The 18782-nt window shown below is 35.0% G+C and overlaps 1 protein-coding gene and 1 long non-coding RNA gene across 14 annotated transcripts in view; both read right to left on the reverse strand.

Moving 5' to 3' along the window:
* The window catches only part of LOC145247969 (uncharacterized), a 394038-nt gene that overhangs the window by 107177 nt on the left and 268079 nt on the right, over positions 1 to 18782 (reverse strand). For 12 of the 13 annotated variants that reach the window (XM_080109621.1, XM_080109619.1, XM_080109622.1 and 9 more), the window contains one exon: positions 16692 to 16760. In XM_080109621.1, coding sequence (XP_079965747.1) covers positions 16692 to 16760 — 69 coding nt within the window. Of the gene's footprint in view, positions 1 to 369; positions 1590 to 16691; positions 16761 to 18782 lie in introns of those variants that run through there. The other variant, XM_080109630.1, reaches the window with a different exon arrangement.
* Positions 11984 to 16685, reverse strand: LOC145247971 (uncharacterized). The gene is made up of 2 exons (XR_013863312.1): positions 12407 to 16685; positions 11984 to 12368 (listed from the first exon to the last, which is right to left on the reverse strand). It is a non-coding gene; the product is annotated as an uncharacterized LOC145247971 (long non-coding RNA).

Genomic DNA, 18782 nt, shown 5'->3' on the forward strand with positions numbered 1-18782 from the left:
AAACGAATCATAGCTAAAAGTGGTTTTAATTTTAAAACTTATCTGTCAAATTAGGTCAAACAGTAGATAATGCAGATAGAGCATTAAATATTTTGGCTTTGATTCTAGCTGATGGTACACTAGTCTTTTTTTTTTTTTTTTTAACTTTTAAAACCAGTACTTTATATTAGGTACATTCTAATATTCAATAGAGAGTGGCTCTGTAATAATAATACAAAATCTGCATTAATTAAAATACATTTGAGTGCATTTTATGACCAGGCAAGCTCTCTCTGTTATATATATATATCTTTTTACCATTTTTATGGTTTGTGTTCTATATTAATAAATGCCCAAATAATATTTTATTGAAGAAGAAAATAAACATACCTGTTCAAATTTGATTTCCGTTCCAGCAATTTCCTCCACTGGAAGTTCAGTTTTAATGTAATTAAAGTTCGCTGGATCAAATTCAACTGTGCCAAATGAAAATGAGCCCTCAAAAGCCGCCACCTCGGCCAAGTGGTTGCTGTTGCTGTTATTGGTCGCAGGATTAATGAAGTCATTATTGGTCGCAGGATTAATGACGTCATTATTGGTCATAGTAGACGCCGCTTGACCACTACTAGGTGTTTTCCTTTTCATTACATAGAGATGGGAGCGTAGTTGGATTTCGGACTCGTCATTATTGTGAGCGTGGTTCTCTCGGTAAGAAATGAGCACTTTGTTGTCCACTAGAATTGCCGTGGAAAGACATCCCCACGTTTTACACTTCCAGTAAGTCCGATCCTTGCGTTTATAATTAAGTCGAAACAGGAACCCGTTGAGGGCAAGGAGATGACCGCCACGGCTAGAATTAACCAGCTCAAACTTTGGAGCATGTTGATCTCTCATTTCGCTAGATTGTCCGGGGTTACTATTATGACATTGGCTGTTGGCGATCATTATATCTCTATATTAATAAAACTATTAGACAAAATCCCCTGTGTCTGTGTTTCTCGCCTATATGTAACTTTGGTAAGTACACATAGAATTATTTTTTTATTATTATTTACTGTTAAAATATTTATTGAAACCATCAAATATTGCCAAACTAAAATTAATTTGAAAAATCTTATTTAAAAAAAGATACCAAAGTGATGATCAACTGTTCTCGTATTTATTTCATAAACCCCTCATTCACTACCATAACTCAAAATAAAAATTAATTTTTGGTATACCAAAAATTAATTTTTATTATTTTTTTATTTTATTATTATTATTTTTTTTTTTTTTGAACAGTCACATAATACTCCTACCCCCGCCCCACATATTGCCACTGGCCAGTGTTCAGGTTGAAATTTTTAGTTTAGAAAACAGATATTTGGTGGAACAAAAAATGTTTTCCAGTTTAGTAAGATTTCGAAAAGGGATTGGAATCCTGCAGCATATTAATATCGTTTTCCTAGAGTAGCTTAGATGGTAAAGTATATCTAGGGTTGGTGCACTCCCTTCACCTAGTCACACTGGCGCATTTGAACAAGACGAAACAGCTGTTTGAGTAATATATATATATATATTAGAACCAGATAAAAATTTACGATTAAAAAAGTTCTCCAAATCTACCAGGAAATCAATTAAAAATAAATAAAACTACCAAACAAGATATCGTATTTTTCGCCCATACGTAACTTTGAGATTATATATATATATATATATATATATATATATATATATATATATATATATATATATTATAATTTACAATTAATCGAATATTTATTGAAATAAATAAAATAGGACACAATTAAAACGTATGTTCCAATGAAATTCTTATTAAAAATAAATAAATAAAATCAAGTAAAACACAATATTTTAAAGCATTTTCTCTAAGTTCTTTATCCGGGCAACGCCGGAAAAATACAAATAAAAAGTTACTTATGCAGTTTATGGACCGTGCTGAAATAACATCGTTATGGTTTAGAAACTCATTCTTAACATTGAAAGAAAGAGCTCCGTTAACTATTCTGTACTTTCACCTAACAATTTAATAAACAAAAGATACCGTAAATATTGAAAAACCTATCACAAAACAAAATAATAACCTGGACCGCAAACTGCACAAGTACCAATAAAATTGATGCTATAGTTATTTTGATTATTATTGTTTAGAATTAATAATTATCGGTCTGAATTGTTTCATTTAAACCTGTAAGACTAGATTAAAAAAGCAAGAATAGACACTGAAAAGGCGAAATATGGGAGTGAAGGCGAAATATGAAGGCAAAAAAAAAAAAAAGAAAAAAGTTGACGAATAAAATGCAGCAGCAGCAGCAGCGATATCGGCGGACTTGTTTTTATCGTGTCGTTTTAAACATTGTTTTTGTTGTCTTCCAAATTATTTTAAATTTTAAATCCAATAAAATTTTAAATCCAATAAAACCCAAAATTACTATATAATTATTGATGGAAGAAGGAAGTATTCAACTTCCATTTCTGAAAAAAAAAAAAAGATCCGAGAAAACAGTCTTGCCTTGTTCGCCGAAAGGAAAGGAGGAAGCGAAAACTAAGATATACAAAAAAGACGAATTTTCATTAGGCGAAACGAAATTTTGCCTTACGCAAAGCTTCGTACTTTGGGGATAAATAATCAGTTTTCAAATAAAACAACGCTTTTAATTTATGAAATGGAATACAAGTACGCTTTAACTTATCAAATAGAAAAAAAAATAAATAAATAATAATCGGACGAAACACCCATTATTTCTGACATTTCACATCGAGGGCGAAACTGAACTTTAAAAACTACAAAAACATCAATGTGTTTGGTGAAACGAAATATTTTTTTATTTTTATTCATTTATTTATTTTTGGCGATTCCAACATTTATTTCTGCCCTAATATTAAAATTACTATCGATTAAACAGATTATAAACATTTTAAAATCGACTGAGTACCCTGAGAATTTCAGTACTTACAGAAGTCAGTCTCGGAAATTGCCGAGGCAGTTTATGATTTGAAAATCCGACAAAAACAGACAGACGTCATTAAGGATGCGAAAGGTTAAAAAAGGAAATTTTCTGAAGCCTCTAAAATAGGGTGAAAATCGATGGTATAGGAAAATGAGTATTAAAAAAAAAAAAAAAAAAAAAATCAACTCGATCATTTCATGTTAAAATTATATTAAACGTCACGTACGTATTTCTGGCGTCAACATAACGTTGATTTCACATTCATTAAAAAAATTTTTTAAATTATTACTCAAATATTTATTTAATCTGAATAAAACATTCAAATTAAATTAAATTTAAAAAATAAAATCCATCAGACAGCATTTTGGACCCTTCTATTCCCTTTTAGTTGATAAGAGACCGATATACAACAGTTAACTTTCCTCCATGCATTCGTCATTTAATAAGCTTTATTTTATTTTATTTTTTAAACCTGCCTTACTAAACTTGCTAGGTATTTTATTTTATCTGAGTTTTTCATCTCCTGTAAATCGATTGTCATTTCCAAACCAAATGATCTTTTTGGACACACCAAATTAATTCAGACTCCAAACGGTTCGACAAAATAAATCCAAGCTTTTATCCAGTTTGAATAAATTTATTGAGTCTTCTGTTTCTAAACAAGACCACCTATCCTTTCTTGATCAGTCATAGTTTGATGATTTTTTTTTTTTTAACTCTTTTCACCACAGACAAGTCACTTAACTATTCTTTACTTTCACCTAACAATTTAATAAACAAGATAACGTATATACTGAAAAACCTATCACAAAATAATAATAGTAATAATAATAATCTGAAAGGGATGTGGAAGATGAAGAAAATCAAAATAATACCTATAATAGTAGAAGCACTAGGAACAATCCTGAAAAACTTTGAAAAAAGAATGGGAGAAATTGGAATCAAAGGAATGACTGGAAAAATACAACAAACAACAATTATGAAAACAGCTGAAATATTAAGAAAAACCCTTGAATGTGGAGACTAACGCACACGAACCACAAGCGCAGACTAGACAAACTGCTGCAGAAACAAAACATGAAGCACTACAAGAAACCAAGAACATTGAAGCTGCATAGGTATAAGTTCTTTACCCCCCTCCCCCCATTACCACATCACTGCCCCCCTCCCCCAAAGAGTGAGACCGAATAGCCAAGTAGTCAAGGAGGAAAGAAAGACCGAGGAGTGAGCACTGCCCAGACCTCCACTGTATAAGTGCGAAGTGAACTGGGACCTTGGAGAGGTTTATTGCCACTCAAATTCCAGTAAAGACCAATGGCTGCTACCAACAAGAAATCAATGACAAGCAGCTGTTGAGATAATGCAAATTTATTTGCAAATGTTTTTTTTTTTTTTTTTTTTTAATTACATTTTCACCCCAAACAAGGCAAATTGCCACTTTGGTGTAGGGGGCTACTATCAGGGGCAACAACTACTGGGGTACTATGTAGGGATTTGGGCAGCAAGGTGTCGGTTCATGTTACACTTGAACTTCTGCACGTCAGTACTGTTGGGGAAGCAGGGACCTGGAATGGAATTCCAGAGTCTTGCGGTTCTGGGGAAGAAACTATTGGAGTAAAAAGATCTTTTACATCTAGGGACCTCTACAGTGTGGGGATGGGATCTAGTAGCCTGTCGGGTTTGTCGAGGGTGCTCGCGTCGTGGGGGCACAAGTGATTGCAGTTCATCAGAGCATTCACCACTAAAATACTTGTAGAACAGGCAGAGGGATGCAACATTTCGTCGATGGGACAGAGGCTGAAGCTTAGATGCCAGTTCAGGGCCTATCAGATTTGCGACTCTCTTTTGAACCTTGTCAAGGAGCGAGAGACTAGTAGCAGATGCACCAGCCCAGATGTGGCAGCAATACTCCATACATGGGCGAATGGTGGCCTTATAGAGGTACAGGATACTTTCGGGTGTTAGTAGTTTTCTAGCACGGTAGAGAGAGCCTACCTTTCTTGCAGCGGCCCTGGCAATGCCTTCAATGTAATTGTTCCAACTCATGTTTCCTGTGAACGTTAGGCCAAGGAGTTTGAAAGATGGACTCTCAGATAAAGAGTCGTTGGCCATTGCTATTGGTGGTAGAGAGGGTTTCTTGTAATTATTGAATGAAACTAGTTTAGTCTTGGCAGCATTGAACGCGACCAACCACTTTTGTCCCCATTCCACTACAGATTGGAGGTCTTCCTCTAGTGTTTCTGCCATTTCTTTAGAAATGTGTTCATTCGTCTTCCTGTCGTGTCTGCCATAGAGTGTAGTGTCATCAGCATATATACCCATCTCAGAGGCAATGTTGTCGGGGAGGTCATTTATGAATATCAGGAACAATAGAGGTCCAAGGATAGAACCCTGGGGCACTCCCGCATTTATATCATATTGTTTAGATGTGCGACCGTCGAGGACTACCTGGATTTTTCTCTTATCTAAGAAGGATTTAATTATGTTAAGTATTCTACCAGTGATACCGTATGATCTGATTTTACTGAGGAGACCCTCATGCCATACCCTGTCAAAAGCCTTAGATATATCTAGAGCTACCGCTCTGCCTTCCCCCGCTTTGTCCAGTGATTGGTATATACGTTCAGAGATCACGGTGAGGATGTCTGCTGTGGAACGGGCTTGTCTAAATCCATATTGTTTGTCAGTCAGTAGTTTAGCATCTGTAAGATGATGGACTAGAGCATGGTTAATTATGGTCTCAAATATTTTGGCAAAAAGTGGGAGGAGGCTAATGGGGCGATAATTTGATGGGTCTGTCCTTTCGCCAGAATTCTTGAATACTGGTACAACAGAAGCAGTTTTCCAACAGCCCGGAAAGCAAGCTTCATTAAGACATTTGTTGTAGAGTTTGGAGAGAACTGGAGCTACTTCGGCTGAGCACTTTTTTAATAGCACAGCTGGGATAAGATCGGGTCCACATGCTTTTGAGGTGTCAAGGTTTTTTATGATAGCATGCACCTGAGCAGGGGTGGTTTTCAGATCGTCTAGTGTGGCGTCTGTCCGCATAGGAAAGTCAGGTAGGGGGTGGTTGGAAGGGTCCAGTGTGGAGTTTGAGGCAAACCGACTGGCAAGCATGTTAGCCTTGTCGGTTGCTGAGGAGACAACCTCGTGATTGTTGGTTAGTGGGGGAATTGTTGATTGCCCATTATTTACTACACTGTTGTAGATTTTCCAGAAGTCTCGAGTTCCTAGTTTTTGTGCTTCGATGCGCTTTTTAGTGGTTTCCGTAAATTCTCTCTTAGCTGTCGCTATTTCTTTCTTAACGTTATTTCTAGCTTCTATATACTTCAGTCTGTTTGAACTGGACTTATGTCGGTTAAACCTATGGTATGCATGCTACTTTTGAGTAATGGCAGTTGCACAAGTCGACGTAAACCATTGGGGAGAGTGGGGCTTACTATAAAATTTCCGCATGGGAACATGCGCTTCGATTGCAGTTTTGAACCAGTCAGTGGTCTCGTTTGCACACTGTTCAGCAGGGAGAGAGAAAATATTTTTCCATGGAGCATCTCTAATTAGTTCCCTGATGGCTTCCCAGTCAGCCTTATTATAATATCTCGTTGTTTTGAGCACTGGCTCTTCAGTTTTGGGTCTAGAGTTTAGGGCGATTTCAACCATTATCACTGCATGATCAGCATTCCCGAGTGGGCTGTGGGCCTTCGCTATGCAGTCATCGGGAACTGTGGTCAAAAACAGATCTAGAAGTGATGCGTGTTGTTCTTCCTGGTCAGGGAAACGGGTTGGAAACGTAACAATTTGTGATAGGGAGTGAGATATAGCGAAGCTATGGGTTGTGCTGCCCGCTGCATCTGTGTGAGAAGAGAATCCAAGCCAGTTTTTGTGGTGGACATTAAAGTCACCAAACACATGTATTTGTGCGCTAGTGTCGAGGGACAGTGCCGTGTCTATGCTGTCAGATACTTTGTTTATTATGGAGCAGTCCTGAGTCGAGGGAGAGCGGTAGAGAAAATAATAGTAGCTAATACTGTGTTGCACGTTTAGTCTAAAGCACATAAAGGCTTGATCATCTGTTTCTAGGTTTGTTTCTCTAGTCAAGGGAAGGGTATTACGAATGTAAACTCCAAGTCCGTGCATATGTCTGTCAGAGTCCTTACGGCAGAGTGGGAGATATCCAGGCATGTTAAAGTGGTTAGAGGGAATGGAGGAGTGTAGGTTAGTCTCACTTAGTGCTAAGATATCCGGGGTATTTGTTAAGAGAAATGCTTCAACATCAGCTAAGTTAGTTCTAAGCCCACGGATATTTGTGAATGAGAGCCTCAAGGGAGGAGGCAAGTTGAATTTGTTTGTCCCTAATCCTGGTTTAAGCTTATTTTTAGATTGTACTGTCGTCATATTTTTTTTAAGAGTTTTGGTAAGGGGGAGCTAAACAAGAGGTTATGCGGAGCTTCAGACATGCATCACAAGTAGACCATCAGCTGACCTTTCTCCAATTAGGATTGTGGCCTCAGGAAAGCCCACCGGGGATGAGTGCAGGGTCCCTTTCCATGCGCGTCATGGCACTGCAAACAACCCGATATTATTCAACTGTTGATGGAGCAGCCGCTCTAAGCGCTACCAAAGAGTTAGGGCTCCTGTACTACCAGTCGGGAACAGCAGCCAGGAACTGTCAATCCGGTACCCTCAACCCTTTAGAAGAAGGTCAACCCAATCTAACCGCTCAGGCATATCTTATACTCAAGCACTCCCAAATGTTCAGTTTTAGGGGTGGGGCATGCTGGGAATGGGGAAGAACGGCATTCATTGCCCTAGTCAGGAAACAAGATCTACCGCTGGGTGTTTCTGTCGAATCACTGAGATAGTGTCTCTGCGCTTGACTAATAGGCAAAGAAGGAGTATGGAAGCCGGGCGATAGACAGAGCCTATCTACTCCTTAAGCAATTTAGGTTTGCAAACCGGTGAATTTGTTTGAGTCACCAGCTCTAGGAAGGTTGTCATCCAAGACTGAAGAGGCCTCTCTCCCCTTTGGTTTAGTTTCAGAGTTTTCCTTCTCCTAGACGGATGATCTGGGAAGACCTACTGGGTCCGTCAGCCCTGAGAGGGTTTTCTCCGCGCCTAGGTTCTAATCCAGGTATTTCTGCGACCCCGCGTTGTTAGTGTTACTGGGTTAGTTTGTGGGGGATTATATCTACTGATTAGTTACACTCCTCAAAGTGATTTTGGGACATGCTATTTACTTGTTAATGGATAAAGGGGGTGGGTGAAGTTCATGCAGTGTAAGCGTCTATGTTTGTAAGAGGGCTTGTTAGGGAGGAGATAATGTGATTTTAGTCGTACCCTTTTTTTTTTTTTATTAATGTTAGCTTAGGTCTAGTATAGTGTTACAGTATGAGTAGGTATTAAGAATTGAGCTACGAGTTGTGCCCGAGCTATTTTAGATGATAGGAGGGTTAAGATGTAAGTGCATTAGCAGAAAAATAGAAAAAGCATGAAGATGCTTTTTCTATTTTATTATTTTATTATTATTATAATCAAAGGAGGTGGAGAGTACTAGAAAATCTAGGGAGACTTGTTGTCACTCAGCTTCCAGGGAACACCACAGGCTGTATTCAATGAGATCTTTGATAACCTGTGTGAAAGCTCCTTGTGAGCCAATAATAATAACCCGGACCGTAAAACTACAAAAAAAAAAAAAACAACTATTTTTTTTTTTTTTAATTTTTTTCTATGTGGGATCATGTGTAACGAGGGAGTGTGGGGAGTTGAGAAGCAAGATGTGTTTACATTACATTTAAACTTCTGCAGTTTAGTATGGTCAAGGAAGCGGAAACAGGAAGGGAATTATTCAACAGTCTAGCAGTCCAAGGGAAAAAAGAAACTATTAGAGTAGATAGCTTTTTGGCATCTAGAAACCTCAGCAGTAAAGAGGTGGGATTTTGCTGCTTGTTGGGTTAGTTGGAACTATGTACATTGAGGGGACACTAGTGCTATGAGTTCATCAGTATTTGTAAAGCAGGAACATTGATGCGATGGAACAGAGGTTGAAGCTTGGTCGACAATGTGGAACCTATTAGATTTGACTCTTTTTTTTTTGGATCCTAGTGAAAGAATATTGGTGGATGCACCAGCCCAGATGCAGCAACAATTGGTTCCATTAATAATGACCAAATGATACCGCAATGATTAAATTTGACTTTACAAATCCCAATTAAAAAATGATTTGATACAATGAGGACATAAATTATTGAAAGTATTTATGGAATTTAAATTTCAATATTTCATAAGAACTCTAATCGATTTTATGGCCAACCAAATTTTGTAAAAAATAAATATTCTTTCATTGAATTATTTTTCGAAAAATGTAAATAATTTCTCATAAGAAATTAATTAAGAAAAAAAGACGAGGCGGAATGAGCTGGAACAACAATGACAGGTACTTGTGCATTTAGGTTACTGCGCTGAAATAACATTATTTAGAAAGTCATTCTTAACATGAGGGGAAAGGCATATTGTAACTATTCTGCGCTTTCACTTTTTTCACAATTTTAATTTTTAATTACCAAAAATAGCCTAAAAATTGAATTTAACTTGAAAATAATATAAAAAAATACCCCCCCCCCCAAAAAAAAAACAATAAAAAAAAATGAATTTAACTTGAAAATACTATTAAAAAAATACCCCCCCCCCTAAAAAAAAAACAATAAAAACAATCATTTGAACGTGTTTCTGAGAATTTTTAACGGTGTTTGGCATATTCCAGCAACAATGTAAGGTGCCGGTCATACCTAAATGGACATTTACAAGAAATCCGTTCCATACAATGTACTGGCACCCTTATTTTTTTTATTGAAAAATATAAGTAAGGGTTGTCTTTCTCACAACTAAAATTGTTATTTCTTTCTCTGTAAAAGTTTCAAAGATATTTTATTCATTTATTTATTTTTTTTTTTACATAGGCATCACCACTTATCAAGGCCAAGAGGCCACTCGAGGATAAGGGTTAAAGAGTGTACAGTAGAAATTGGACAATATAGTAATCGTTAGTAATGGAAATTCAGTAAATTTGTTAACAAGTGGAACGGCTCATCAAGAACTTGTTTACGTTAGACTTGAAGACAATCAGATTGTAGTCAGCTGGAAAGCAGGAAAACGGAAGACAATTCCACAGACGTGCAGTTTTAAGAAAGAAGCTTTGTTCATGGAATCTACGTTTAGGTTTAGGCACAGATAACGAATGGGGGGAATTATTGATAGTGTTTTCAGCTAGACGAGTGTTTCTAGTGAAAGTTTGGCGAGGGGGGACCATAGACTGAAGCTCAGTCGAATACTTTCCATGAAAATAACGATACAGCAGAGACAAACTCGCAACATCTCTTCTGTGAGATAGAGGTTGCAGGGAAGAGAAAAGGATATCTCCTATGAGGCTACGAAGTCTATTTTGAACTCTATCAAGACAGGACAAGTCCTTTCTAGCAGCTCCTGCCCAGATGTGGTAAGAGTATTCCATCCTTGGATGTACCTGGCTCTTATATAGATAGAGAATTGTATCAGCAGTGAGATATCTACTGGATCGATAGAAGGATCCCATCATTTTTCCAGCGGCCTTGGCAACAGATTTGATGTACCTGTTCCATTTAAGATCAGGAGTAAAGGTCAAACCCAGAAGCTTGTCAAAACTTGAGGTCTCCTCAAGACGAGAGCCATTCATTTCAACTGATGCCAGATGGGGATCAGAACGTTGATGTAAAGAGAGAAGCTTGGTTTTAGATATACAAAACAAATAAAAGATTAAAAACAAAAATAACTTCACTGCAATCTGGACAATATCGGGTAGATTTTTCTGAATTCTGAGGATTAACAACCAGTGTTTTTCTCGGGTTACCTTAAGAATATTGATTCTTGTTCTTTTTTCAAAAATGCATATATTCATTAAATGATGTGCTGTTTTCATGCAATATATAATGATGTTGGCCTAGGGGTTGAATATCAGGTTGCAGACTCAAGGTTGACTGAGTTTGAATCTTTTGACTGGCAGTAATTATCATTTCCTACACTGAACATTGCATAAGCATGAATCAGGGGTGTCTGTAATGCAAATATTTAAAAAAATGTATTTTTATCATCTCCTTAAAAACAATGATTGGAGCGCTCGAATTTATAATAAGCATTCAAAACTTGCTAGGCATAATGCAATGTTCTGGCCTCTGCTGTTGAACACTATATGACTAAGCTACTGTATATAGGCTGCTTATTCGATATTTATAGAGTTTAAATTCTTTTCTATGTTAATTGATGTTGGCCTAGAGGTTGAATATTAGGCTGCAGAATCAAAGGTTTCTTTGCAACTGCGTTTAATTCCTTCGACTGGCAATAATTATTATTTCTTACACTGAAGATTACATAAGTATGAAATATTAATATTTGTAGGTAATAATATATATATATAGCTTTTGTATATGTGTGCGCATTACGGTCTCTATCAAACTACTCTCTCAATTTTTGGTCTACAGACTTGAAATGTGATATATCGGGGAACTAATCCTGTGAAACAAATTTGATTTGGTCTTTATCTGGTACAAACAGCTCCTTAGGAATCAAAATTAAAAAAAAAAATTAATAAAAATTAAAACTTGGCAGGTGTAAGTTGACTTAAAGTGCTCCTCTACACATGTGCAAATATACATTTATGTTTAAGTAGGTTAATTTGTAAATTTTGATATACTATATACGGCATAATGCTGGACCACTTAAGTTAAGCAATGTTGAACCTGGTCAGTACTAAATGAGTGACCATTTGGAATTTCGAGACGCTGTATATGATCTCTGCTTCTCTTGGCATTGTTTCCAGTCGACCTGGACTCAAGCAGAGCCAATTCAAGAGAGGTGTGGTTAGGGATTGCACAACCCTTGCCTCACAGTTATACGCGCAGCTGCCCCTACAGGGGTATCCTTTGTCTTTCAAGACTAAACGGGCGAATTTGATATGCATGTGGACTTAGGTCAGATTGTACTGAATACCGGTGGAGAACTAAATGTTTTAGTTTCGATTCTAGCTAACATACATTCTTTTTTTTTTTTTTTTTTTTTTTTAGTTAATACCATCCAAGCCATAATCTTTTTCTTTTTTTCTAGGTAATACCACCCAAGCCATATCTTTTTTTTTTTAGCTAATACCACCCAAGCCATATTCTTTTTTTTTTCTAGTTAATACCACCAAAGCCATATGCTTTTTCTTTTTCTTCTGGCTAATACCACCCAAGCCATATTCTATTTTTTCTTCTGGCTAATACCACCCAAGCCATATTCTTTTTTTTTTTTTCTAGCTAATACCACCCAAGCCATATTTTTTTTTTCTATCTAATACCACCCAAGCCGTATTTTTTTTTCTAGCTAATACCACCCAAGCCATATTCTTTTTTTTTTTCTAGCTAATACCACCTAAGCCATATTCTTTTTTTTTTTCTAGTTAATACCACCCAAGTCATATTCTTTTTCTTTTTTTCTAGTTAATACCACCCAAGCCATATTCTATTTTTGCTTCTGGCTAATACCACCCAAGCCATATTCTATTTTTTCTAGTTAATACCACCCAAGTCATATTCTTTTTTTTTCTAGTTAATACCACCTAAGTCATATTCTTTTTAAATTTGAAATCACTCCTATATATAGCAATGCACCTGAAAAATGTAAATTGCTTAAAATATCTCAATAATAGCTTGATTATCTAAGAAAGAATCTTTTAAATCTTTTTAAATCAAACTAAAAATAAGGACGTTAACTATTTTTGTACCTCGCACGTTTGGATATTTTTCCTTTTTCAAGACCATGTGTTTGGTCACATTTTTTACACCACTTTTTCAGTTAAAATGTTTTATTTTTTGTTAAAACGCAAGATAAAGCAATGAAATTTGCTATATTTGTATAATTTTGTGCAAGGAATCGGAATATGACATAGAAAATATCCAGTAATCAATCCTTTCCAAGTGATCTGCTATAAATGTACAGATGTTGCAATACCATAATAATTCTATTAAAAACAAGTAAAACATGCATGGTCCCACGTGAGTGCACAGTGAACGAGGCAGAAAAAATTGACTAAGTTCAGCATTGCCCCCCCCCATTTAGCCCCAAACGTTCCCAAGGCCTTAACATATTTAAATTGGAGTTCAGCACGATGCAAAACTGCTAAATAGACATACACAGAAAATTTTGGACAAATATGGTAAAATAGTCCCAAAAATGGAATGGTTATTATATAGAAATCAGTTAGTTACAACCTTTCAGAAAGTTTTATAAGAATCCAAGACATCAATTGTTTTTAATAAGCACAAAAGTGTCAATTTTAACCTGAAAGGCATCCCTTGGAGTAGGGTGGGAGTATGGTGCACAACCGGAGTTTTCTTGGAAAATCTGTTCGGTTACTTTTTGTATTCATATCATGTTTAATGTTTGTGCAAAATTTCAAAAAATTCCAAAGTGTAGTTATTAAGAAAAGTGCGGACAGACGAACGGACAAGGGTGAATTTACAGGTCCACCCTCCTTTTGTCAGGGGATCAAAAAATGTTAGTGAACTCAAAGTTGAATTCTAATGCATTGAAACTGAATAAAGACTGTTAAAACTGAATATATTGCAAGATTTCTTTGGCGTTATTGCGTATGAACTCCTGCTGAATCGTCCTAGCTGCCCCTTCCCTATATGGTTTCTCTTCTTTTAGGCAATTACATATGAACAGACTGAAAAACTTGGCAGAAATATATTTTTCATATAAGAATTCAATGTAAAATTATAAATTTTAAGGCAGTAAACCATTTTTTTTTCTAAGGGTAATAATCATGCAAGTTTAAAAAAAAATTTTTATAGACAATTATGTGTGGTTTTAAGATGGTCTTTGTAGTGTTGGATTCTGCCGGACAACATCGGATAGCCTTGCTGATAGTTCATTTAGAACATCGATTATTATTATTATTATTATTAAAAAAATAAAATGTTAGGTAATGAATATTATTATTGTTTTCTAACTTATGTAGAAAAAGGTATGCAGAGAGGATGTTTGAAACAAAGGAATGTTTAGTAAAACAAAGAGATCCTGGAATTTGGCCTTCATGGGAATGTAGGTTGCAAACAGCAGACAGCATGGAGTTGGAAACAACTAAATCAAGTATCAGAAATGTGTTTAGAAATCACATGTCAGGTCATGAAAGTAAATGATGCAATAGGATCTGTCAGTTTACATATATACAAGAGAGTTAGGAGTTAAGAGGAGAGAAGAGATGGAGCTAGGAGAGCGTTGGAGACAAGGCCGTAATGGCCCTGATTGGGGGTGAAGCAGAGTCTAAGACAAGAATGCAATCTTCCAACAAGGAAACAGTGAAATAAAAGTTGTCTAAAATATAACCGAAGAGTCTTGGTCATTTCTTTAGAAGAAATGTTCATTTCAGCTTTTGGCAGATTCATCAACCAAAATCCGGATGAACAAAAGTATGGTTTCTTTGTGGGCAAGATGCATAACTCCCCCAGAAGATGTTCCGTCTCTTTGTTTGGACTTAGGGTTAGTAGTTATGGAAAGGTTCTTATTTTGAAATGGCTGCCATTCTGACTTAGGGTTAGTGGTAGAGTTAAAGGAGATTTTTGGGGGGATGGAACTTATCACTTAGATAAGGGAAACACTTTTAGGAGGTGGGTGGTTTGTACGATGGAGAGGACTTGCCACTCGGACTTAGGGTTAGTAGTTATGGAAGGGTTTTTATTTTGAAATGGTTGCCATTCGGACTTAGGGTTAGTGGTAATTAAAGGACATTTTTTAGGGGATGGGACTTATCACTTAGATTTAAGGTTAATGATACGACAGATTCAAGGGAAGCACTTTTAGGAGGTGGGCTTGTCACTTTGACCTAGATTTAGTGGTAGTGTGATTTTTTAAAATATATTTACTAACTTTTCAAATTGAAAAAAATATCAAAAGAATTTGGAGTACTAAATGTTCTCAAAGGCAAGAATGGCCAGAAAATGGAAGATTATTATACGTTAAATTTATATGCGAAAATGATCCCCCTCTACTCTAACTCCTAAATTATTTTTATGTCAATTTTTTTCGCCACATTTTTATATATATATATATATATATATTTCCTTCATAAGTTTTGGTTTCAATTCAAGCTGATGCACCCAAGTTATATAGATATATATTTTTTATTTTTTAAAATCACAACTTTATTAGAATCAAATTGACTCTATAATAATATATACAAGCATATTCAAGCGTATTTTACGACAGGGTGTCCCTGCTAACTTAGATAAATACCTTTGAAGTTTTAACAAAAAAGCTATAATAATACCAGGGTATCTCCATTTACGTTGAACATCCACAGAATGCCAACATCAACATATGAAAGAGTCTGCTGTGGAATTTCCACAGGTCCTGTTAGTTATACATTAAATTTATATGTGAAAATGATCCCTCCCTACTCTAAATCCTAAATTATTTTTGTGCTAATTTTTTTCACCACTACGGTATTCACACAGAAAAGAGTAGAATCTTAGTTTTTTTGTTTTTTTTTTTATTGGCAGCTATAAAGTCATTTATTACTACAATTGAAGCTCGAAAGTTAAACATAATTGAAAACTAATATTTCTAGAAGGAACTTCTATAAAAGAATCACAAACCACATTAATTTTAAACAAAATGTTTTGTTTTTCAACAGAAACGTAATTCACAAAACTCTTTGCTTGAAACTAAACAGTTGCTGCTTCAGTTTGCTAAGTAGGAGCGCTAATAATTACATGGTTTACTTTGGTTGGAAATGGGTTAACATTTTAAGGGAAGTATCATTAAAAAAAAAGAAAATCACTGAAACCAAAAGAGAATTCAACACAGAATTATCATTTTAACGCCTAACAAAAATATTAACATAAAACAACACAATAAAAACATTATTTTACTTATTATTTTTTGGGGGTACAAAAAATATTTAGAAAAAATGTTTTCAAATATCATTGTAATAATATATGTTCATTGTTGTTCCGATTTACTTTGCCTCCCCAGGGGACAGAGTTAGACACCAGAGTCGTTTTTTAACGTGGAGAAAAGGAACAAAAATAAAAATTGTCTCAGTCATGAAGGATTTCTCCTCCACTGACAGAGAACAAGAAATTGAATGCAGCATCTGAAGAAAAGATACTACACTTTGATCTTGTCCCAAAGGCCAAACAACACTGAAGAAAGAAGTCAGTGAAACAGTAAAAAAGGTAACCTTTGAAAGAAATAAAACAAAACAACAAAAAAAAAACATTATCTGCCAAGAGATGCTGGACGGAAGAAGTAAAGTAAAGATCGTCTCTTACAATGTGATTTTGTTATTTGTATTAAACTATGTAGCACAATAAAAAGGTCTTGTAACATCATTTTTTTTTCTCAAGCTCCCTGTAGACATTCCTGGGACTATACTAGAAAAGCCTTGTGTCTTGCTGAAAATAGGAAACCAACATTTTGGTAATTTTTCAATTATTATAGGTTTAAAACACCTATTGATGGATACAAAATTCACAAGATGTTTCCATTATTCTGTCCAACCCCTGCATATGCAGCACTATATAAAAAAAAAAAATGCGTAAAACTTTTGTAAGTATTTGTCTATTTTTTTTTTTTTTTTTTTTAGAAAAATAAAAAGACATCTATCTCTACGACTGAAAAATAGGGACTTCAAGTGATACACATTTTTTATTCGTCAAACAAAAAACAAAAAAAAGAAAAAGATTTTACCGTAAAATGTTGTGTTTTCACTATTTGCACTTCTAATTGGTCAGGTTCACATTTAACGGGTAATTCAGGCTGAAAAATTAAAAAGAGATTTAAAAAGATTTCAGAATAATTTCATGTTTCGGAAAATTTTAGATGGAGATCGATCATTTGGATTATTCAAACCACTGTTCTCATCTTGAGTGTTATTTTCACAACGTTTCGCCCGATGTAATCTCCAACCTTCTTCAAGTTTATCTTGTTGAATTTGGAAATCTATCTATCAAATTAGAGAATCTGCAATTTGTTTGTTTTATTTGCCAGTTTCTGCCAATAATGATGCTGAGATTCGACACACAACCCACCGGCAAACATAGATGTCATATCAACCCCTTCATTTAAAGGGCATGTTCGAACAGAACTCCTTATTTAATCCATAAAGGTAGCATACTCTCGTTCCATCAGCCATGACCAGGTAGAAATCTTAGGTCGCAATTGTATTCACACTGCGGATAAAGCACTAGTTAAGATTCAGTTATAAGTGACACTCTTCTGGAGGTTGAAGGTTCAATCTTCAGTGCAAGCAATACTAAGAATACAATTGTGAATTTTTTAAAGATTTTTATCTGATTATAGCCAGCAGAATGAAAGCAGGCTGTCCCCATGGGTTAAACAAATGGTTCCATTTGAACTTCTGTGCAGATTCCAGAGTTCAATAGAAAGATTTCAGAGTTTGACAAGATACAGAGTTCACATTGGCTGCAACGTTGTGAAAGTGACACTCAAGATGAGAACAATAGTCTGAAGAATCCAAATAATAAAAAATGGATTTGTTTGTCTACTTTGTGGCATATCAACCCTTTTAGGTTTATTTTATGTTTGAACGCGATTGATTTTATTTTCTTTAAGTTTTAAAGAATGGCTCTTATCCTCAGAGGAAAAACAGCCAGCAAAATAACTTATATAGATTTGCTATAATTTTGCTGGTTAGCACATAGTTTGAAAGCTTCAAAGTCTGAAAGGAGTGATGTTCCAAAGATATAAATATATATATATATATATATATATATCAAAAAAGAATATTCAGTTTAAAGTCCATGTATGATGGTGTAAATAGCCAGTAAGCAATATCATCTGGATAGGATTTTCCTATCAATATTGGTACAGTAGAACCCCAGGATACGGTATTAAAAATTAGTAACAAAATCAAGTACAGCATATAATACACATCAAATCAAATCTCATTATAAATAACACCGTAAGGCGAGGCAAATACTATAACACGGGGCCATTGGTTTCCACGTTGTAATCTGAAAAACTCGTATCCTAAGGCCACTGTATCCTTGGGTTCTACTGTATTAATATTTAGAGATTAACTTTTTCCAATTTTTTCAAAGTGTAAAATTTATACTCCAAACATACATATATATATATTTTGGTTAAAAGAAAGAATACAACACAAATGTAAACTAATCTCACTATAAATTTATTTCAACCCCAGAATGGTCCTTTTCAAATGAGCTAGGCTATTCAGATTCGAATTTGATTCATGCAATGGAGAAATTCACAACCAATGTTTGTATTCATTAGAAAAATCAGTAAAACAGAAAAAAAAAATATTGAGAGAAACAAAGAGGAAAGGATAACGTCATTGGGGAACAAACTTAAGTCTAATATATATATATATATATATATATATATATATATATATATATATATATATACACACACACACACACACACACACACACAATCTGAGAAATTGCTTAATCAATATAGAAACCCTAAGATTATTTAAAAATGAGAAAAAACAGAACACTTAAATTTTTTTAATGCTGATGAATAAATCTCCAGAAAATTATAACCACAACTTTTAATAGATATTTTTAAAAACATTTCTTCTTGAGATTTAATTATAAAATCAAGACAGAGTAAGAAAAAACTAATTCTATTAACCAATCAAATTTTTTGGTTAAAAGAGGTTATTGGGTTAGATAAGGATTTTTTTTTTTAGATCGAATTGGACAAAAACATGAAATGGTAAAAAAAAATTAGATTATTTGTCAGAGAAAAGTATCTTGGCTTGTACATGCGGAGATGTTTCTCGAATGGCTG

The sequence above is a fragment of the Euprymna scolopes genome, chromosome 26 (assembly GCF_053919585.1).
Source record: "Euprymna scolopes isolate OS-2025 chromosome 26, ASM5391958v1, whole genome shotgun sequence".
In the NCBI taxonomy this organism is placed as follows: Eukaryota; Metazoa; Mollusca; class Cephalopoda; order Sepiida; family Sepiolidae; genus Euprymna; species Euprymna scolopes.